We start from the raw sequence: 23,308 nt of genomic DNA, 5'->3' as shown, positions 1-23,308 counted from the left end.
TATGTTTAACCTGGGTAATGGGTCAGTGCTAATGTCACTCTGTTTAAACGCTGGTGTCAGGCATGTAAAGCATGAGAAACATGTTCAATGCTACATGCAATAAAATACATACTTCAAGTGTAACGACTTATTGTTAAGAGAAATGGGAAAAGTAAAATAGGGCACAGATGAAATGTAATGCACAGACTGTAGATGGACGTAAATAAATGTGAAAACAACTTGATAGTTGAGTTCTAAATTTAAATAAGGATAAAAAATGGAAATTAAATATCTTAAAAATAATAATGTATATGTTTGAGTTTGTATTTAAAATGTTGACCTTGTGTGAATTAGAGAACATTTACAATAAATTCAAACTTGTGAACCAAATTCTTATTTTTAAATTGTGTTTTATTTTTAAAAAAAACTAATGCTAGTCTGAAAAAGAACAGTTAAAATAAATCCCTAAAAACCCCAAATTACACATTACTCAGTTGGTCCATTATTAGTGTCATTTAAAAATATTTGCTAGACATACTTTTTAATTTAACAAAGAGTTAATGGGATTAAAAAAAAAAACTTTAAGGCACCCTGACCCCAAAGAAAATTCTGCCTTGTGTGTAGTGCAGATTTAGTCAGTGATCCTGTGTGATAGTCGATTAAAGATCCGTTTTCTGGTGAAGAACGTGCACAAGGTACATGATGTTTTGAGGTTCTTGAGGCTACCTGCTGTGGATGACACAGAGGAGGAGGATCCCACTCCTGAAGCAGAGCTCAACGGATCCAGAGACAGAAGGTCGTTGTTACTCAGCCTGCCAGAGCTGAGACAAACAGAAACATGCCTAAATTACATTAAAATACAAACAATTCAACGCTTACAGAGTCGGAGAGCATCAAGCAAAAAATATCACTTTGGCTTTGAAGGGAAATAAGAAGAAATGTTCGACTCACTCAAATGGCGTTGACCCTCTGGGTTTTACTAGCTCATCATCTGCAGTGAGACAAGAATAAACGGAAATCTGTTATTTGCACATCTGGAGAGAAAGAAAAATACAAATTTACTGTATGTCTGAAAATAGAACCATTAACATTTGCCTCACCGTAAACCAGAAAGAAACATAAATGAACATGAGAAAACCACCACCTACCACTGAGAGTTAGAGAAACACTGTACAAGTCAAATGTTTGAACGCAACTAGCTACAAAACAGACAGTTAGGTGTTTCCAAACCCTTGACTGGTAGCATCTGAAATACCTTTTCAAATGAATTATTTCTGCCTAATAAATGAAAACCGTCTGACACCGAAGTAATGCAACGGTGTTAATACACTGAGTTCTACTGGGTTTGTAATACAGTGGAAGCAGTCTGAAACAGGGTTTTGGTTGGATTTGGTTCTATGTTATTCTGAACCCCTGTCTAAAGTACTACAACACATCTCCAAGATCCATTTAAGAAGTAAGGCTCTAATCAGCAGTTTCCACGTGTCCATTGTGGGCATGAATGTCATGTTCATTTTTAATCATGCATTTGAAAAGTTCTCTTTCAAAGGTGGGATGATTATATGACAAAGAACTCAGACTTTTTTTTTGCTTGCAGTGTGAATGCATGCCGTTTTCAGCGTACTATATGATGTGACATAAGAGCAGCGCATTTGAGAAGAAGAAGAAGGAGGAGGAGGAAGACGAAGACAACGTAAAAGTGCAAATCCGAAAACGAAAAAGTCTTGTAGTTACGTGGAGTAGTGAAGAGGTGCAGGTGCACAACTACATCTGAACAACAAATTAGCATCAGAAACCCTGATGAGACGGACTTTCTTCTTCTTGCTTCTTTCTTCTCAATCAACGCAGTACTGCCCTCGAAACAATCCGATGCACCCTAAGAGGCTGCTGACTGAAGAGCAGTCAAGATAAACGCTAAAGCACCATACCAGCTGTCAAGCATGGTGGTGGCAGCATCATGGCTGTTTTGCTGTCAATGGTCTTGGTGCAAAGCAAGGTGGAATAAGGACTACCTTCACGTTTTTAAACTTCACCTCAAATAAGATGGTTCAAACTTTGATATAGTCAGGCGTTCCAATAGGGCAACAATCTCAAACACAAACCAAAACTGGCTTTGATTCTGGAAATGCCCCAGTCCAAAATCTATAAAGAAACCAACAAGTCAAGTCCATGAAAGAAAACCTGTTTTTTAAATTCTACAAAACATCCAGCAAGAATTATGCCTGAATCTTTGTTTGATAACTGGAAAAGGCATGTGGTTTGTCTTCTTCCTTTTGCTTAAGGGCAAATTTTAAAAGTGGTGCACATAAATAACTGAGCCTGTATGTATAATTCTGAGCCTGTGTAGATTAGAGAAAACCCACAATAGATTAAACGCTACAGACTCAGTTCCTGATTTTAGAAATCATCAAAGCTGTTTGTTGTACAATCCTTTCACCCTAGAAAGAAAAGTTTGAAAAGATTAGTAAAGTACAGAACATTCGTGTCCACGATGAGGAAACTTCTGACTGGAACTGTACACCAGGGGTAGGAAGATGCACAAGAGAACCCAAATTTAAAGCCGTTCAGGTGAGTACATTTGTCAAAATAGGACACTAAAAGTTCGCAGTGAGACATAAAAAAATATCAGTGATGTTAGCGGGGGAGGGGGGTTGGCTGGCTGCAGAAGCAGTGTGAAGGGCTCCCTTGAGGAGACAGAGATGAGGGTTGTGGCAAATATTTGGGGTGGAGGAGGGAGGCAGGGGCGCTTGCCAGTAACTGTAGTTAAAACATACTCACCCTTAGCCTTAGATCTTAAGGTAGATACTCCTGTAAACCCTAAGCGTATGCAGAGTTTACATCTTTGAATGCAATTATCTTGAGCAAATTCATCAACTCTACATGTTTTTTAACTGCAGAAAATGAATATCATTTTCTATTTCAAATATTGTTTTGTTTGATCTTTACCAAATATTTTACAACCTACTGAAGGCAACCAAAGGCAGAAACATTTAAATATGGCTTGAGAGTGAGTAGGAGCAAAAAACAAACAGAAAGAACATTTATATTTATAACTGCACTGTTATGTGGTGCAGATGTTTCTTATCCTGTTTTATATTTTAAACATCCCACTAAAAATGATTCCCATTTAAAAATAAAAATAAAAATGACCAAAAGGTAAAATACCTGGCCATTTTTCAAAAGGTGATGGATAAGTTCTGACTTGTCAAAACATCCAGCTGATTAACCAGTTAGTCCTATTTGTACCGGTGGGAGAAAAATATCCCTGCATGACTTGTACAGAAAAAAACATAGTGGTTATTTACTTTTTCCTGGAAATATGTTGGTGTTGGCTTGTTTTTTTTTTCTTTTTTAAGAAAACATCTTTAAGAAAAACTCAGGCCAACAAAAATGCGGCCAGTGTTCCCTCTTAATCCAGCAACACAAAGACACAGAAAGGTTGGAGGGGGGAAAAACTACTTACTGGACTGGTTCCGCCGCATTTGCCCCTGAAAAAAAAAACAAAAAACAAAATAACAAAGTAAAAAATGTATGTCTAAAAACAAAAAACAAATACTTAGAGAGGCTTACAAAAAGTATTCATACCCCTTGGATTTTAAAAGTGTAGTGTGTTAGTCGATACTTTCACTACAGTAACAGCTGGGACCCTTTTGATGCATCTCTACCAGCTTTGCACGTCTATAGAGATTGAAACAATTGGCCATTTCTCTTCAGCAAACAGCTCAAGCTCCCTCAGAATGAATGGAGATAGTCTGTGCTCACCAATCTTCAAATCATGCCACAGATCCTCAATTGGATTTATGTCTGGACTGGGACATTCTGACATATGCCTTGATCTTAACCAACCCATTGTAGCTGTGGCCGTACGTTTAGGGTCGATCTCCTGCTGGCACGTGAACCTCCACTGCAGTCTCGAGTCTTCAGCCGCCTCTGACAGATGTTCTTCCAGGATTGCCCTGCCTTCAGCTCCATCCATTCCCCCAGCAAGACGCTGCCACCAAAAAGTTTCACTTTTGTTTCATCTGACCAGAGCATCTTCTTCATAATGAATTCTTCGTAGTTGTAAAATTGGACAGCTATGTACCTTTCACTTGACAGCTGTGTGCTATATCGTGTTGGTATATAACACCCAGACGTTTGTGGCTGTAATTTGACAAAATGCGCACATGTTCAAGGGGTATGAATACTTTTACAAAGTACTGTACAGTTGAGGTTTCACACTTTTTTAAAATGAAAACAGATGCAACATTTGAGAGAAAAGTGATCACTCTCCACGCTTTTTAAAAAAGATGTAATGTGGTATTTTAAGGGTCACTGATTCCCTCTCAGGCACCACTTGATCCTGCTAAAACCTTTATTTTAAATATCGTGTCCTTAAAACGTTTATCAAGTTTTAAAATTATTTCTCAAGGCAAAATGCTTATATGCTTAGGTTCTGGAAATGACAGCATGAATTATCCCCAGTGGCAGCGAGGAGTTTCCACTTCAGAGTTAAAGATAGTAAATCACAGGACTACGCCGGACTCACACATACCAGACATTAAACCTAGGGTGAAGAATTCGGCAGCTCGAAACAGTGTATTTAAGCCGAGACAACGATCAGTCGGGGACAACGGAGAGCGTGGCCCTGACACTTCACCAACTTCCTTCACAGATCCTACACCCTGCCAGACATAAATCTGCCACGTCCTGCTGCGAAACACAAGATACGCAAGGTACACTCTCGGGGCTGGCCAAACCGAGAGCAACTTCAGTTTCAATAAAAAGCCAATTTCTTGCAAGAAGAAAGGTTAGAGGAGCTGTCAGGGGAGGAGGGGAGAAAAAGAAACAAAATGGGTTTAAGGAACACAGCAAAACGTTTAACCACCGTAGAGCTGCGAGGACGGGGCTTAGTCCCACAGGCGCTAAGCGGCAAATGGGTTCAATTACAGCTCTTGCTGGCCACACACACACACTTACGCTCACTCACACGATTTCCATTGCTGTTTCAATAAAGGGAACACCACGGAGAGAGAAGCAAATGGGAGAAGAAATGAAAAAGACAGAAAAATGAGCAGTGAGGGGGGAAAAGAGAAAAGAAACAAACAAAAAAAAAAAAAAAAAAAAGAGAACAGCGATCAGTAATTCACTCCAGATGAAGCTACGGTGCGCAGCACCTTGGATGAAAGGTTTAACTTTAATTCAAAATGTCTCTGTGGATCTAAAACAGGAAACAAGTAAAAGTAAACAGGAATAGGCAGAAATGATGGCAAATATAATAATATTATTTTTTTAAATCAGCAGTATTTTTTTTATTTACCTAAGATAATGTTGATTTAAACATAAAGAAAAGTACATTTGAGTATGGAGAAAAACTTGTTCTCTAAACTCAAACTTTTATCATCAATCCCTCCTGAGAAAAGAAAACATTGGTAGAAACTCCAGACACAACAATTGGGCAAATTTTGCCTCGAGTCAAATACTAAACTGATTTTTATTTTATTATTCATTCAAAACATTAAAACACTAAATAAATCTCCCACCATTTTCGGCATATGAACACATCAACCTCCTTTGACGAACTTATGTGGAGTTATTTGGTTTAATGCTTGTGCTTTAATGAATAAATTGGCATAATCTCATAATTCCTTCATTTCTGTTGAATTCAGGTCTGCTTCTCTATGGAACAACCTACAGCACATTTCTCTCTATTATTCATTATAATCTTAAAGCAAAAAATATATATATAATGTTTAATGGCTCTGATATGTGATCTGCAGGTCAAATAATGGAAAATCAGAGTTTGTTCCCTTTTTATTAGGTGAATGAAAAAAAAAGTACCCTTTTAGTCCATAAATGCATCAACCAACAGCATGTATTTTGATGCACTTTTTACCAGTTATATATCAAATAAAAGCTATGGATATTTGTTCTGAAATGTAAATTGGGGTAAGCATTTAACTCCTTCATTTTCTGTTGGATTCCAATATGCTGCCCTTACCAAAGAACGTGTAGCACACAACCTTTTTCTCTTAGGCTGCGTCATTCTCTGAAAAATATTTGAGCTAATTCCTCGATTAGTTCTGCCTGGTGATCAGTAGGTAGACTGAAATATCAGGATAATTATTTCTGGATCATTAAATTCTTGAAAACTAAAAACTCCCAGCATTTTTTGGTCTTTAAAAGCATCAAACAACTCTGATACACTTTCGTCAAGTTTAATAAAAGTCGGATAATCGTGTATATTTAAAATAACAACCTGTCAAATAACGTGAGGCATGTTGTTTTTACGTTTTCGTATGAGTTATAGCCCTTAGAAAAAAATTAAATAAAAAAAATCTGAATAGGCACAGCTCAGACTTCAAATATAACTGGAAATCGTATAGACCAGGAAAAGCCTGATCCGTGCATCTCTAGCAAAAAATTAAAGAACTTATCCTCCTACGTTTTCACAAAACCACAGCAGAGTCCTGTTTCAAACTCGTGGGTGTACACAAAAACCAAACAGTGAAAGCAAACAAAGAAATGTGTCAAAAAAAAAAGATACAACCTAAGACAGCAAGGAGAGACAGAGAGGCTGAGGAGCAGACGAAGATGTTGTGACTTTCATTTGGTGATTAGCCGGTGAGCACGGATGGTGAAACCCACAAGGGCTTCTTCACGACACTGACCATGCCCGGTTAGCCGCTCCACAACAAAATCACAAAAACAGCTCAGAGCACACGCACACGCGCACACACACACACACACACACACACAAAACACTGCAATGTTTGCACACATGCTGTAGTTTTAATGACTGCAGCTATTTTCGTAGAGCAGTGGAGAGTAATTCAGAGATTGAGTGAAAGAAGAGGAGCTGAATGAGGGGCCGCCCGGGTGAAGTCATGGGTAGAACAAAGTGCATAAAAGCAGCGCTGAGTGAGATGTGAGCATGAGGTAAAGGCCAACAATATCAGAAGAGAAACTGATCCGAAGGAGTAAGAAAATATAATGGAGTTGGTTCACATTAAACCAAATTCAGAATAAAAACAAATGATGGAATAAGACTGAACAGGTTATTTAGTAAATTGTAGATCAACAGGGCATATAAGCTCAATTATATATGACATATTACTTCTAATCTGAACAAAATGCATTACAAAAACTGAACGTTTGAGTCTAAATGCTATTCCCATGCTCTCCTGCAGATTGTAAGTGTTCTCCTAATGCCCTCTAGTGTTACACAGGCAGAGTGGACGTCTGCTGGAACAATCATATCAACAGGTTGGTTTCTGAGGACGCTTAGTGCTGCTTTAGCACATTGTTCAAAGCATACCGAGGTTGAAGGCGACAGGATGATGTTTCCGATGGAGGCTTTCAGCTCGTCGATGTTCGCTCGGTTCTGATGCGTGCCGTTGTTCGGCTGAACGGGCTTGATCTGCACATGGAACTTCCTGGGCTCGTCTTCGTCCTCGGAATCGCTGGACGAATAGAAGGAATTGTCTTTGGGATGTGAGGAGACGTGTTAAGGAAAATAAAAGGCGTACAACAAACACCCCTGGTCTAACCCGCAGCAGTGGGAGCATGGAGAGGCAGGAGAAAGGATATCATTTTCATTGACTTCTGGTCTGATACAGAAGCCCTCGGCATCAACTTGAGGAACATTCTACAAAAACACAAGAACCAAAAACTGAAATTAAAAACAAGTCACTTTTAAAATATTAAATAAGTGTTGAATGCCTGTAAAGATCTTTAAAAAAATCAGCTAAATAAAAATTATTTTTGTTTTTACAAAATGCTTCCACAGCAAAAACGGCTTTTATTTTTACCATAAAAGTTCTGTTTATTGAGCCTTCTGCTCATGCAATAAACCAAGAACCTTTTAGGCTTTGAGAAAGTTTTTACATTTTGGTCTAAACTATTTTCTGAAATTGAAACCAAGACTTCAAATCCAAAAGAAAAATGTATTGTTTAATTAAGAAATATTTTCTGAGCTATAACGATTTTCTAAACCTTTAAAGATTTTATTTAGTTAGTTTAATAAAAAAAAACGTTAAACTTATCATTAAACATGCAACTTAAAACACCTGAAAGTAAATGCTCTTTTCACCTCCTACTCCTGCAAAAATGTTACAAAGCAAACTTTAAACTGTATCATATTTAGGATTTTAAGCATTTTGGAGAATCTATTGTCATAAAGTAAAACCTTTTAACAAAACCTTTTACTCTGGAAGAAAAGAAAACAATAATTAGCTCAACAAATAGTTTATAAACTTGTATTATTATATTATAAAAGTTGATTTTTGACCACAATATCTCCAGTTGTATAACAAATAGAAACTGATGCACCCTGAAAGGTTTTCTGACCAACTAATAAAGAAAAGTTGTATATAATATATATTTACAGCTTGGACACAAGAATGGCTTTTTTGCCCATTTTAGTAACTGAAGGGTTAAACTTAAACCTTAACACCTCTACTTAGAATTTCAAAATAAGAGTTCTTTATAATTAACTTCTTATTCATGCAAAATGTTATCAATTTAACCTAATAAAGTTTTAGAGCCTAAGATTTACAGCATTCTGTTTTTTCTTTAATTAACCCTTGTAACTAAAAATGGAATATTAGCTGAACAAATACCTTCTAACGTTGTGATATAAAAATGTATAAAAAGGTGCAGAAAACTAGAGTTAACTAATGCAGAAAGGTTTAAATAAGCCAAATATATGTCTAAAATGTTTATTTTATTTGTTCGGGCAGCAAGAACAGATTTAATTTAGTATTTTTTTATTGAACAGATGGTTAAACGTTACCTTAAAAATATACTATCTAATATACCACCTTAATATGAATTTTGAATGGAAAGTTCTGTTTTTGTTTTTAAATCTCCTGCTAATGCAAAACTTTTAACAGGATTAATAAATGTTTTCAAAACTATTATTTTTATAACCTCTAGTATTGTGTACAAAAAATGTAAACTGAAAACTCCAGACTATTCTGGTGAAGATGGAGGATTTGGAATTATTTAGATAATATTTTTCATTTAAAACTATACCTGAACCACAGATCACACTTTTTTTTTACTAAGACTAAACCTGTTCATGCAAAATGTTAAAACGAAAAAAATGCAATCTGTCTGAATTCAGGATTTTGAGCTTTATGTTTTGATAAGGTATTATAAAACCTTTATCTTTGCACACATTACCTACAATTGTACAATAAATTAAAAGTGATACCCAAAAAGACTCTCAAACGTTTATGGAACAATGTTAAACAGCAGAGTAATTATATAATAATTTTAAACTTCTAAAGAAGGAGTGATGGAAGCTAAAGCTAAAGAAAATGTAACACAAGCAAATAAAATAAATACACATTAGAACCTCAAGTTGATATAACTACATTAAATATCTCTAAATGCCATCTATACATTTCATTTTTTTTGTATTCACTGGATTAAAGTTTTGATGATATTTTTAGAAATGTCCTTTAAAATGTTATCGGATTAACATTTTATACAGTGTCACTGTGTGCGTGTTGGCAGGTGTGGGATCGTTAGCTTGCTTACAGCGTTCTGGATGTCTATGGAGCCATAATATCCTGGGGGAGCACCGTTGGCAGTGTTCTGTGTGCACAAACAGCGAGAAACGAATGAATGAATGAGCAAATGTACAAAACAAACAAGAGAGAACGGAGAGCGAAAAAAGTGGGCAGTGCAGAGTAACATGACAGAAGAAAAACAACAATGGTCTGGTCCAACTCCTGCAGTTTGACATCAAGACAATAGACTGCGCCGGCATGAAACAGATCCAAAGGAAACACAAGAAGATCAAGCATGTAGCTAACGCCTGGTTTAATAAACTTTATACTCACAGCAGCTTCGACTTCTGTCGACTCACTGAAAGACAAAACAGCCGCATTGACATACAAAGAGCTTAAAAAAAAATAAAACTGTACAAATTATGCTGTGAACTGAAGTCCAAACTCACGTAGAGTCGGTGTCCTTGTCTTTCCTGCGGCCGGGAATGCCAAATGTTTTCCTCTTTCTGGGTTTTGCACCTTAACACAAAACAAAGCATTTTGACAAGGATAGAATGAACAACTGTTCTTCCTCACATCTTGATTATTTTTTTCATCATCTTCCTCCATTTTGCTTTAAAGGGAGCAACATGGCAACAAAAATGCATGCAAAAACATTGAGGTAAAGCTCTACCTTCTGTTGCAATGGCTGTGTTGCATTCCTCAAATTCGATGGGTCCTAATGAGAAAAAAAAAAAAAATTATTCAGATTCATCTTGGCACAGAAGGGGGGCAATGGCCCACTACTGTGAACGGCTATGAATGTGCCTCACGCAATAATCACACACACAAACACACAGCGCTAACACACAACATGGAGCCTAGCGTGCCATACAGAATGTGTACACAAACAGAGCTGGGCTGATACCACAGGGCAGACAGGGTCAATAGCAAGAGTCAACTGTGCGTCTGGTGGCCCTCGCAGAGATGTGACAGTCCCTCCTGGTGACACAAAGCACGACACAACCCTACATAGTCTTCCTCAGAGAGATACACACAGCCCCCCCCACCCCAACCCTTCCTCCACCAGCCACCAACATTACCACCTGGAATTCAAAATGCAAGCAGCGGCTTTGGTATTCAAAGCAAACCGACGCTAAGCAGGATCTAAACAGGCCCACATGGGACCCGCAAAGTTGGAGACCCAATTACAATGAGACAAAAAAGCACAAGATTACATGAAAAGTGTTTAAAGCTGCGTGTATAAATCAGCTCATTTGGCTGAAGAAAAGCCCATTTTCATCTTTATTTGTGTTCTGCACAAACCCACCAGATTCTATATAAACATACGATGCCTTACAAAAATAATTCATGCCCCATAAACCTTTCCATTTTTATGCACATAACGAGTGGACTTTGACTGGGCCACTCTAGCACAGCATTTAATCTAAAGTTTGCCATTTCAGCTCTGATTGTTTGTTTAGGGTGGCTGTCCCACCACAGTCTCAAGTCTATTGCAGTGTCTTCCAGAATCACCCTGTGTTTAGCTCTATTCGTCCTCCCATTAACCCTGACCAGCTTCCCTATGGAAGAAAAGCTTCCCCACAGCAATATGCTGTCACCCCCATGTTTCACACTGGGGAGGTAAGTTCAGGGTGATGTGTCAGCATTCATTTTCTTGCCACACATAGTGATCCAGAAGTTTACTTTTGGCCTCATCTGACCACAGCACCTTCTTCCAGATTCTGTGTGTTTCCTGTGTCCTCTACACAGCTTGTGGCAAACCAAACATGATTGACTTGACGTCAACTATGATATTTGTTCTTTAATATCTTCCATAAAGGCCAGATTTATAATGTACACAACTATTAGCTGTCCTTTTGGCTGATTTTCCAACCCGAGCGCTCAATCTCTGCAGCTCCTCCAGAATTGCCACTGGCCTCTTGGTTGCTGTTCTGTGCTCTACTTACCCGGCCTGCTAGATTATGTGGATGGCCCTCACCCTAACCCTTGGCAGATTTACCATACCCTTTTCATGTTCAGATAATGGGTTGTGGAGGGCTCTGGAAGATGTCAGGGATAAACTTCTCCAGAACTTCAACCATGACTTGCCTGGTGCTTTCTGTCATGTTCATAATGGTATTTGTTTTCTAATTATCTCTAACAAACCCGAGGACTTCACAGAATAGTTGTATTTATAATGGATTAGGTATAGTCATTAATTAGGTGATTTCTGAAGAAAAATTATTATAGTGGAATTTTATAGTTGAAAACAATGCTTTTTAGGGGACGGGAAAGCTGACCTGAGTTGATAGGAGGATGGCCAGAGCTAAATAACATACTAGAAGGTTGTGGAGTTGTGCACACCCAACTTTTTACTTTTCATTTGTAAAAACTGTATATGAAAAAAATAAATAACACTAGGCATCATTTGCCTTGCAATTTACAATTATGCAAACCTTTGTGTTTTTCCCAATAAATACATTGTGTGAGAAAAACATGAAAAGGTTCAAGGACTGCTTTTGTTGGGCACTGTGGACAACCAAAGGCAGAGCAACACACGGACCTGTCTTAACGTCTCTTCTTGGTAATGGCTATGATCTCACACAGAGAACAACCAGCCATGAATTTATTTTAACAAAAAAATAACACTTTTTTGTTTACTCTGATACATCAGTCAGTGGATGAGACAACTGCCAAACACAACTAGATTTACACTTGATTTGTTGCTCATCAATAATGCAAGTTCGCCCCTGAGGTGCTGCTCCTCCGTCGTCACGCTTCATGTGTCATTCCAGACAGATTTACTGAGGCTTTTCAAAGGGCTGAGGCACAAAAGGCTCACACAGTTTTCACAAACAGAAAACTGGAAGGAAGCAGGACATGCAATGTGGATGCGTGTCAGTCAGGCAAATCTAGAGGACTGCTCGTGTCCGTCTGTGCATACACGGCCGTGCAGTCTTCATGTGCAATCGAACCAGACAGACACAAATATGCTGCATGCTTTAGAACTGAGAGGATAAACAGCAAGACTAGCAGGAGGGGTGACACGGAGAGATAGAGAGACAGGAAGATGGGGCAGGACCCTCTGGCGGTTCTTCTGATACACTAACATGCCTTGACCTGAAAACAACAAAGCTAATGATATTTTAACTCAAAATGTATACAGCAGCAGAGGGCCAATGTGCTCTTCCCAGAGGACGCCGGTAGCGAGCAGAATTGACGCATTGTCTGGCGTGCGCAGGGCAGAGTGAAGTGCAGGGAAGCAGTGAGTCACGAGAGGCACGCATCACGCCAAGTGAAGGGGATGAAGTGCACCAATGACCGATCTACTCTACTGTGCAATGTCAAGCCCTCCTCACCGCTGGCAAATAAACAGCGGCAGCAACGACGGCTAAAACAACAACTTTATCTCCACACAGACATGACGCTTTAATCATGCATCCCATGACACTGCTTGGCCACAAACAGGTTAAGAAAAATATTATGATAATTTCTTTACCTCATATGAGGTCATCTGGCTTTGGTGTTACCAGAGTGACTGGAAAATCTATGCTAGATTCTGATCTAAACCATTCCATTGTTGATCATCATTATCCTGCTGGAACACAAACTTCCACCCCAGTCTTAAGTCTTTTGTAGCCTTGAACTGGCTCTATCCCAGGATCTCCCCATTTTTAGCTCCATCCAGCTTCCCTATGTGCAGTTTTTCTGTCTCCGCTAAGGAAAAGCCTCCCTACAGCATGATGCTGCCACCACCATGTTTCACCATGGGAATGTTGTGTTCAGGGTGAGTTTAACATGCAGGAAAAAAAGCCCAATTTTCAACAGGACTTCATGTAGTTTCTTTCAACAACGTTCTTCTTGCTACTCTTCTTGTACAAATTTCTGCAGTGCACAACTAATAGCTTTTCCCCCCACTTGAAATGTGGATCAGATTATACACCCAAAAGCACCGTTTGACCATAAAAAGGCTAGAAAAATATTTTAGTTGTCTCTTTAACCAATGACGTCATGCATCTTAACAAAGGTTTCACATTGGATACCAGAAGCGCAAGAATGACTGGAAAATCTATGTCAGAACCATGCAGAGAGGTAACTCTTTTCTGACATCTGACAATATTTATGCACACAGACTGCAAGAAAAGTCCAAACAGCACACGTGAATATTACCCAAATCTGGACAGACATTAGGAACTGTTTAAGCATCCCTAAACAGACAGACAACTGTGTTTATACAGGGGAAGATGGTTCCATTCTTTCTACTTTCTGTGAGGGAAGCATGCAGTCACGCATGAGTGGAAAATGGTTTTGTAAATTGCATATGCTTCACATGGCACAGGGAACAGGAGAGAAGGGCGGGGCGGGGAGAGTTTGCGTGTCTGGCCCTCTGCCAGTTGACAGCTCAGCTGGATATCGTTGAACAGTCCGACCCCCCCACTCTGCCTCGCAGCGTGTCACTTTGGGATTGTTTCCGCAATAGAAAGTTTATTCAACCCCTCTCTCTCACTCTGAAAAGGCCCCGGACTGGCCATCCGTTCAGCTATTTCATCAGGGGACAGGGAGGTTATTTCTCCTGACAGGACCGGAGCTGCTGTGCAATCCCTAATGAACAGCTTGATACGGGAAGAATTTTCAGACCATTTTTTCAACCTCAATTAAATCCGCTGTCCAAACAAATGAGGGCCACCACTTGTTAGACGAAGTGTTTGGACACAGGGGGGCACCGTTTGTGTACACACAAACACGGCAGAGGTGAAGCCTCTGTGCTTATGACCTGACCTAATATAGAACAAGAGGGACTAGTGAGCTTTTTATAACAGGATACAGTTCAGAGACACCAAACGGCAGAGGTGAAATAGTTTACGGCAACTACGTAAATAAAAACAGCTTCAGTCAGATTTGTGTGCGTGAAGGAGGGGGGTTTGCTGTGCAGGGCTGACAAGTATTCCCGTGATTATTGTGGCATGGCAAAGTTTACACAAGAGTCACTGTAGCTCTGACCTCCTCAAAAGGTTTGCAATGCCGTCTTAATCTATGAATGTGTCACATGCTTATTGGAATGCCAAGCCGGCCTTCCTTTACAGCAGATTACTATGATTGCCTCCGATGGCCTGCTCTAACGTCTAATTGCCCCTCTCTATACACCCCTCCCATCAGGAAAATGCAGGATCAGGCGGAAAGCCTGTAACCCTGCTTAGAATTGTATCGACACTGTGCAGACAAGGAGACATTTTCAGTATCAGGACAAACCCTGTAGTGGCTTACCTGGCCTCTCCTTGCCCGTTCCTTTGCTCTCGGACAGTTTTTGTATTAAGCTCTCCTCTGAAGTGTTCTCAATGTTCCTCACAAATTCATTGTGCACCTACAGAGAAAGAAAAAGAGATGCATGAAATGATAGCTTATTGAGCAATCATGGGAAAGGCAGCTTGGTAATGGCATCATGTGCACCCCTTACTACACCAGGACCAGTCACAAAACTCTGCTATACTGCATTTGTACATGATGCAGTCAGGAATGGTGCATTTATGGGTCTAAATAAATGCTTCGTTTGTGGCATCTGCTAACTCAACTGGTTGTGTTTCCCATATGTGGAGCCTAAAATTCTGAGAAGCCATCTGTGACCCTTTTCTAGGTGCCATTACTTTTCTTAATGGATTCGTTTGTTCAGTTTAGATTTTTCTCCTGTCAGTGTTTTTTTTATAGTCACTACTTTTGCCCATCAAATTGTTATTGACATGAGAAATCTCAAAGCTACAGGTACGCTGGACCCTCAGCCCAAACGGGTCCCCATAGAGGGCCATTCAAACATTTTGTGGATATACTTTTATTTTGTCATCACATAGATTGATTACATCTTTTCAAGGCATGTTGGTGCTCTTTGGTCAAAATTTTATAGTTTTGTTTTCATGAATTCATATATTTCAACACTAATTTACAGCAGAGCTAATGCAGGAGACTAAATTGAGCCCCTACGTTGAATTTATTGGGATTATTCTGTAGACACATTTTAAAAGCAGCACAAATAGATAAACCATACCAACAACTCCCAAACGTTGTACTCTCTACTTCAGAAATTCTACTTTGTAGTTTCCTCGGGTCGTGCCATTAGGACAAAAAAACATTTTTAAAATGTGTAAGAATGTTATGGTTCTGATTAGGGCTGACTTGATCAAAAGATTTAAGCTTCAAAAGTGAAAAATAAAACAAAATAACATGTGATTTATAGTTGTTTTACAGCAGGGACACTTTAGGTCCAAAGTGTCAGTTTTTCTGGGGTGGACCGGGTTTTTAATGGAGCCAGAAACAGGAGGGATTGCTGCCACATCAATGGCTCGATGCAATCTGACCCCTGTGGTACTCCGCATCTAATTTCCCTGTCAAATGATTTGTGTTCACTTATTTGTACAAACTGTTGTCTGTTCAGCTCAACACAATTCCCTTATGCCATACTTTTTAAGTTTAACATATAATGTATTGGAATCAATAGTATCAAATGCTTTTTTTAGGTCTAATAACACTCCTACTGCTATTTTGTTGTTATTCATACAGTTTGTGATTTCGTCTATCAATTCTAATAGTGCCAGAGATGTTGCTGTGTTGGATCTGAAACCATACCAACTTTCTGTAAGTAGATTTTGTTTTCTAATAAATTTGTCTGCATATAGTTTCTTTAGAATTTTTAAGAAATGGGGGAATGAAGAGAAAGGTCTGTAGTTTGTAAAGTGATGTCTGCCTCCAGCTTTAAATAATGGTACCATGTTCGCAATTATCAATTTTTTATGAAATGCACCTGATTGAAAAGACAGATGTAGGTTAGTGGTTTAGCTATTTCTTCAATAACATTTTTTTTTTTACAGTTATCATATCTTTATTGCTCTAGTCTGTAGAGGTTTTGTTTTTGCAATTTATTACCATCTCCATAATTTCTTTTTCATCAGTTGCTCTTAAAAAACCATTGCTTGTCTTTCTGTCTACCAAATCTTCTACGCCTCTACATTCTGTTGCTTGTATTTCCTTTATTTTGGTCCCACATTCACACAAAAAAAAAATCTTTAAAACCATTCACCACATTGTCCATGTTATCACTGAAATATTCCAGATAATTTGTATTTTTGCATTCGTTCCTCAAAATGCTATTTAGAACATTCTATAAACATTTAATATTATTTTTGGTTTTTTTCCCAGTAATTTTCTAGTATTCTTTCTTTACATATCCTCATAATGTAAGTTTGTTTTTATATTTCTTATACAGGAATTCAGCATTTCTTTTATCCTTATCCTCTTCATCTCATTAAAACAATTAACTACTCAGTCAAATACACTAACACGCTGTAGTTTAAGTACATAGGTGCAAAATGGTTTGTTTACATATATATAATGGAATCAGGGTGGGCCATTAAAAAAGAAGGTGTATTGGGCTTGAAAGGTGATATTTTTCTTCATCTCCATTGTATTTATTTCAGTTACAGTATACATAAATATACTGAATGTTTTTACACCAGAATGTTAACTCATTTAAGGAGCCTTATCTATGTGACTAATGAAATATGTCAAATTAAACCCTTAAAAGTGTATTTTATAAGCCAATATTAATAATCTATTTTAATGATTTCTTTACAGTTTTAGCATTCAGATGCTTGAAGGACAGAGTGGAAAACTTTATTTTTCTCATTTTCAGCTGCTCCAACTTTTAAAATTTGCAACATTTACTTTTTATTTTGCATGTGCAGCCATACTGAACTTTACAGTTAGAGCACTGTGTCAGAGGATGTGCTTGTTACTGCCACAGATACCCTGGGCGGTATCATACAATGGTTAGTGTATGTTTGTATGTGTGCTTTTGGGTTTAGTGAAGGGGAAGTGAAAGCGATGTATAGGCATGAAGATAAAGACAAGAGGCTGACTGTCGCATCTCAAAACATACCATTCAGATGTGCGTGATAGTCTATCATCAAACCAAGAGGCATTCACACATGTGTGTGTGTGTGTGTCTGCCCCCCTGGGCCCCAGTGGTGAGGTGCACTGCATTAGCCATCTCTCCCCTGCCTGGCAGCAAAGGATGAGGGGGGAGGGGGGTGTTGGTGGTAAGCGGTGTGAGTGAGGTGGCTAGGACGTTGCCGTGGCGAGGAGGTATGCTCAGTGTGGCACACGCAATCCGTCAGGCGCTTGTGGAGGTTGCTAACGTCATCAACGTGTCTGCCCAGTTCATCTGACACACATGCAAACACTCATGCGTCAACACAAACAAGAAAAGGTCCTCGTCTCCACGGAGACCTTCGCCCGCATGCTTGAGAACATGCGTATGCCCCGAAGGTTCCCCTCGCTCACACACAAACGTTCGCTTACAAAAACAAACACAGCACGCACAGCGACAGATGCACCTGCCTCTACGGTGAGCCGGTTTAACTCTCTCCGCAGCACGCGCAACACACTTCTCAGCACCTGGCTGCTTTACAAAGGTACTGTTCTTCTCATTCTCATTCATCACTCAGTCAGTTCTCTCTGCAACATCCCCCACAAGACAACTGATAAGAAGCTTAATATAAGTACAGTTGCCTCGGTTTGGTTAAACAGCTGCAGTCACTTGTCGATGACAGCTTAATGACTCAAAGTAGCTTAGTGTTAAACCCTATTAATGGAGGATATTTGAGTAAACAAAGAAACAACAGCCGTTTCGCAGTTGCTTTTGTCCCCCCCCCCCCCCAATAGTGACTGAGCCAGGAGCTTTTTATAAGAGAGGGAAGAGTTTACCTACTACCTTCATTAGGGTGGCAATCCTGTTTGTGTATGTAAAAAAAGGGAGGACTTAGTTATACTATGTCTTGGAAAGTGGTCATACTGCTTAAATCTTTTTACATTTTGTCACATTACAACCAGAATCTTCCACGTAATTTATAGGATTATAAAACTCTGCATGATGCAGCATAATTTAGGTTAGCAAAGTTCCATCTGAATGAGCCATAACACGTCTAGAACAATGTCCTTTTGAGATGACACCAAAGTAGAGATGATTGACCATGAAGAAACTTCATATTGGACAGAAACCAAACACAGCATATCAGCACAAACTCCTCATACCAACTTTAAAGTATAGAGGTGGAAGGGTGATGATTTGGGCTTGTTCTGGAGCTACATGGTATAAAACAATAAACATTAACATTAGTTGGATTTGGTTTTATTTTATTTAATCTCTCAGTTAAATTATGCAGTGCAATTTAGAGTTAGGTATCCAAGACAGAACTAAGTGTTCAGTAAGCTAGCGCTGTTTTGCAGAAAATACAAAATAAATTCCTTGTAAATGTTTTTATTTTATTTTGCCAGAAATCTGAAGAAAATATCCAATTGTATCTACAAAGTAAAATATGTAATAAAAAAATTAAAAAAGGCACTGAATGACAAAAAAAACAAAGCCTCAATAAATTGGATGAGTTAAACATAAATCCTATACAAAGTCCTAAAAATTAGTGATGCAATGTGACTGCCTCTTATTCTAATAAAAAGTCACATTTTGGTATAAGCAGGTCCCAAAAAACAGTTATACATAACATCTGTTAAAAAAAAAATTAAGACTTCAAAAAAAAGAAACTTACAGCAGCATTATTTTCTGTTTATTTTTTATTGTGTTTTACAAATAAAATCAATCTAACGATAAGAGAAAGAGAAATCTTGAAATCATTTGTATTCCGTTTTCTCATGTACAAATACATCTTTATCGTCAAATATAATATCTATTGTGTGACGTGTCAGATGTCAGGTTGTAAGAGGTTTTATTTAATGGTACGGTATCGCCCTCTACAGGCTAATAAGAACAGAGCTGCTACAAGCAAATGAAAACATGCCAGCAGAATGCAGAGGTTTTGTCAACCATTAAGTGAAACTGCTGAATAAATAATAAAAGAAATGATCCAGATAACATTAAATACTGATTAATGTAGCTCTGACTGCTGTCTGAAAACCTTTCCAGCTGAACCTGATGCAATATAAAGTCCTTTTCCAGAGACAATGAGGCCAAAACCGAACCTTCATACAACAAACACTGTATTTGGTAAGGCTTTGTACTTCTATGAGACCTTTTTAATCTAAAATGTAAGACTTGATCAGCCCTTTAAGAGCTTGGAATGAAAGGACGAATGGACCATTTCCTGGTTTTCAGTTCATTTATTCCCCAGATGAAAGATAAGGGGGATCATCCAGTGAGCAGAGCCTCGGGTCAACAAACCTACTCCTTCCACACCCAGTGATGCCTGAGAAACACTCACCTCTCCTATCTGAACGTGCGTTTCCTCCACAGACTGAGAGTACGACCGAATAATCTCCTTCATGTGGAGAATATGGTTTTCCTCAATGTCTTGGAATCTCTGTAACAAACATAGATAATATCTATGGTTAAGCAGCAGCAGTCTCTTCAAAAATAAATCTAATTAACTGCATGCTGACAACTTCACACCACATTATTGCGAAGATGGGGAAAACAAAAAAAAGCAAGAATGTGAAGAAGCCAAAGGAAAATTTTCTTGCTTCTTTATTTTCTCACTGTGACCTCATATGTGACTATCTGGGTGGTCTGGGGCGCATGCACACATAAGTCCTTTCACAAGATAGCAATTATGATCATGTTAAGTACTGATGGGGATTCAGTTTTGCCGTTTGTACCGCCGTGCTGTACAGAGATCACAGGCTTAAAGGCTGCTATTGGAGTCTGGCTTTCTGACGTAAACTGAGACGCATGAGCACAAACATTCATGAAGGGGAAAATCCCGGCATCAAGGGGAGATTTGCTCTTAATGATCAGCAAACACCCAGATGAAGAGCATCTCACGTCTGCCTCTTCAATACAAGGGCATGCACCTACAGTGCCATTCAAAAGTATTCATACACCTTGAACCTTTTAACATTTTATCATTTCTCGTGTTATCACCTCAGCTCAAGTTTAAGAGACATGTGGTTTTTATGTTTTTTATACTAATCTGGAAAGTGTGCTGTGCATATGTTTTCAGCTGGTAGGGACGGAGCTTTGTTCCTACGAGCTCTGCAAATCTAGAGAGTAAAACGTTTGCCGTTTCTTCTTTGCAAAATAGTTTAAGGTCAGTCAGTTTTGCCACAGATTCTCAATCAGAGGGATGTCTGGACTTTGCCTAGGCCATTATGACACATGAATTTGCTGTGATCAAAACCATAACATTGACTTTAGGCTGTATGTTTATGGTTTTTGTCCTGCTGGTTCTTCCAGGACTGCCCAGTAAATAGCGCTGGCCACCTTGCCATCATCTACTACCAGCTGCCCTGTCCTAGCTGAAGAATCCCCACAGCATGATGCTGCCATCACCATCTCTCACTGGGATGCTGTTTTTAGAGCGATGTGTCATGTTCCTTTTCTGCCACATCATGGTAGTGGTGACATCACACCATGGGAATTAATTTCGTTGTTGGAACTGAACAGCGACCTTCAAGATCTTCAAAGCAGGTGACAATGATTAATAAAACACAACCCCCTTTAAAATTCTTTACAATGTCCTCCCTGACCTGTCTGCTTCGCTGTTTGTACATTAAAGATCTTCTCATTGATTTTATTTTATTTAACCTTCATTTAATCAGACAAAGACTCACGGAGATCAAAATCTATGTTACAAACCTCTGAGGCCTTCACAAATCAGCTATATTAATACTAATATTAAATGGATTGATTGGACCAGATTTTATTCAGGGCTGACAGTACAGGATGCTGAATAGACATTACAGACTTTTATTTAGAAACTGTCTTTAAAATCTATTCTTTTTTTAACCACAATTTTGCACTACTTGGTTTTGATCTATCACGTAAATCCTAATGAAATACCCTGAAGTTGGTGGTTGTAACATAAAACAAATGTGAAAAAAGTTCAAAGGGGTACTAATACTTTTGTGAGGCACTGTAAATAAGACTATACTTCCATCTACCGCCAGCTAGCACATGCAGACAAACAGATCACACATGCAGGAGCCCCAGTGATGTCAGGAAGCACATGTGCTTAGTGTTTATAATTTTATATCCACATGTGCAGCGCGGAGATGAGCCGTAGACGGTGATCCAGGGGAAGCAAGAGCCGCAACGCTGCTTCCTCTGCGAGGAACAGGAGAACTAAAAAGAAAAATGGCAGGGCTAACGAAAACCAGCTCTAGCGGCAGTGCTGCTGCGGCACACGAGGATAAGGAGGCCCACTTCTGTTGAGCTGATTTTAATTTGGAGTTTATCTAATCAGCCCTCAGATGGATCCAATCTGGGTCTTTACACAACGATTCCGTTACAGAGGAAAAAACACAATCTGGAGATGATACAGGACCCAAAACATGGAGCAGACGAGCACCGGTCTAACAGACTACACAATAAAGGGTTGCATGCCACAAAGACAGACAATAAACAGAGTTTGTGAGCACAATTTGCATAAGAGCACATGTACAGGGGAGGGGGAGAAAACCAGCTAAAAGTTATAAAACCTGTGCAGTTTCTGCCATCTTCAGCTCAAACTCAGACTTGGCTGTAGCATATTTCTCCACATATGACTTGTAGGTCTCTGTGGCTTTTTTGGCTTTCACTCCAGCCTGTAAAGTGTAAACAAACAGATAAATGACTTACAATGATTTGCTTTCCAGATCAAGTTGAATGTATCAGAGTGAAACCTGAGATCGACTTAAAATCTGAAGATAAGTACCGTTCAGGGTTAAGGTTTCTGTTTAAACCAGAACTCCAAGACACACTTCATCATGCCACATTACCATACCGAGGATATGAGGGAGTCTGTATGTGCAAAGAGTGACCTCCCACCTTGTCCACATCTCTCTGGGTGGCCCCCTCTTTGCGGAGGCGCTCCTGCTCCACAGTTTTGGCATTGTAGTTCTCCTTGGACTTCTGAAGAGCCTGAGAGATGGACTGGATGTTCTGGACGGCTTCCAGGGTTGGTGCCACTTCTTCTTTTGTCTGAAAGACAACATTTGCTCGATAGGTCACTTAATAAGCCAAATAACATGTGCAAGTGTAACCTATTGCTCCAACCTTTATTTACATCAATAAAAAAGAAAAGACTCCTGAACACTCCTCTTACTATGTGAGCTTGCTAAAATAAGACAGGCCAGTCTGGTGAAAGCTGAAGCTCTTTGTGCTTGTAGTAAAATCAGGTCAAAATTCCATACTTCTCCACACTTAAATTTCCAAGTCACAACTGAGGCTCTTAAGCCCATTTTAAAGTATAAATACCACCCATCCATCCATCCATCCATTTTCTATACCCGCTTCTTCCGTACAGGGTTGTGTGGGAGCTGATGCCTATCTCCAGTGTACCCCGCCACCCTGGACAGGTCACCAGTCGCAGGCCAACACAGACACACACAGGACAAACAACAATGCACACACCCATTCACACCTAAGGGCAATTTAGAGAGACAAAGTATAAATACAAAAGTTCAAAATTAATTCAAAGATGGATGGATGAACAGATAGAGAGATGGACTGATGATAGATGCAAAAATAAACATGGATGGATGGATAAATGGATAGACAAACAGAGGGATGCACACATAACAAATGAATGAACGGATAAACATATGGATGAATGGATAAAAACACATTTTTTTCATACATTTGCCATGATCTGGATAATCAAGTTCCAGACGTCATATAACTGGCTGTTCTCATCCTGTAAAATCCTCTCCCAGCTCTTCTGTTAATTCTCACACATGTGAAACAGACCTTTAGCACAGCACAGCAGGAAGTAATTAAATCTACACAACAGCTTTTAAATCTATACAACTCTGTATTTGATCTAAACTTTACTTTATAGCCCTTCATGCAGAATGGTGGTTTAAAAATAAAAATC

At 39.0% G+C, this 23,308-nt stretch overlaps 1 protein-coding gene across 6 annotated transcripts in view; it reads right to left on the bottom strand.

Annotated features, from left to right (window-relative positions):
- fcho2 (FCH and mu domain containing endocytic adaptor 2) overlaps positions 1 to 23,308 on the bottom strand; it is a 60,121-nt gene that overhangs the window by 16,673 nt on the left and 20,140 nt on the right. For all 6 annotated transcript variants that reach the window (XM_047372316.1, XM_047372317.1, XM_047372318.1 and 3 more), the window contains exons 5-17: positions 22,261 to 22,413; positions 21,933 to 22,037; positions 19,718 to 19,816; positions 14,724 to 14,820; positions 10,150 to 10,194; positions 9,926 to 9,995; positions 9,810 to 9,834; positions 9,505 to 9,561; positions 7,549 to 7,606; positions 7,277 to 7,452; positions 3,443 to 3,467; positions 931 to 970; positions 706 to 800 (exon numbers count right to left, since the gene is read on the bottom strand). In XM_047372316.1, coding sequence (XP_047228272.1) covers positions 706 to 800; positions 931 to 970; positions 3,443 to 3,467; positions 7,277 to 7,452; positions 7,549 to 7,606; positions 9,505 to 9,561; positions 9,810 to 9,834; positions 9,926 to 9,995; positions 10,150 to 10,194; positions 14,724 to 14,820; positions 19,718 to 19,816; positions 21,933 to 22,037; positions 22,261 to 22,413 — 1,045 coding nt within the window. The remainder of the gene's footprint in view (positions 1 to 705; positions 801 to 930; positions 971 to 3,442; positions 3,468 to 7,276; positions 7,453 to 7,548; positions 7,607 to 9,504; positions 9,562 to 9,809; positions 9,835 to 9,925; positions 9,996 to 10,149; positions 10,195 to 14,723; positions 14,821 to 19,717; positions 19,817 to 21,932; positions 22,038 to 22,260; positions 22,414 to 23,308) is intronic.

Source organism: Girardinichthys multiradiatus, chromosome 8 (genome assembly GCF_021462225.1).
Source record: "Girardinichthys multiradiatus isolate DD_20200921_A chromosome 8, DD_fGirMul_XY1, whole genome shotgun sequence".
In the NCBI taxonomy this organism is placed as follows: domain Eukaryota; kingdom Metazoa; phylum Chordata; class Actinopteri; order Cyprinodontiformes; family Goodeidae; genus Girardinichthys; species Girardinichthys multiradiatus.
The sequence above is the reverse complement of the archived record's forward strand: the minus strand, read 5'-3'. Positions and strand labels throughout refer to the sequence as shown.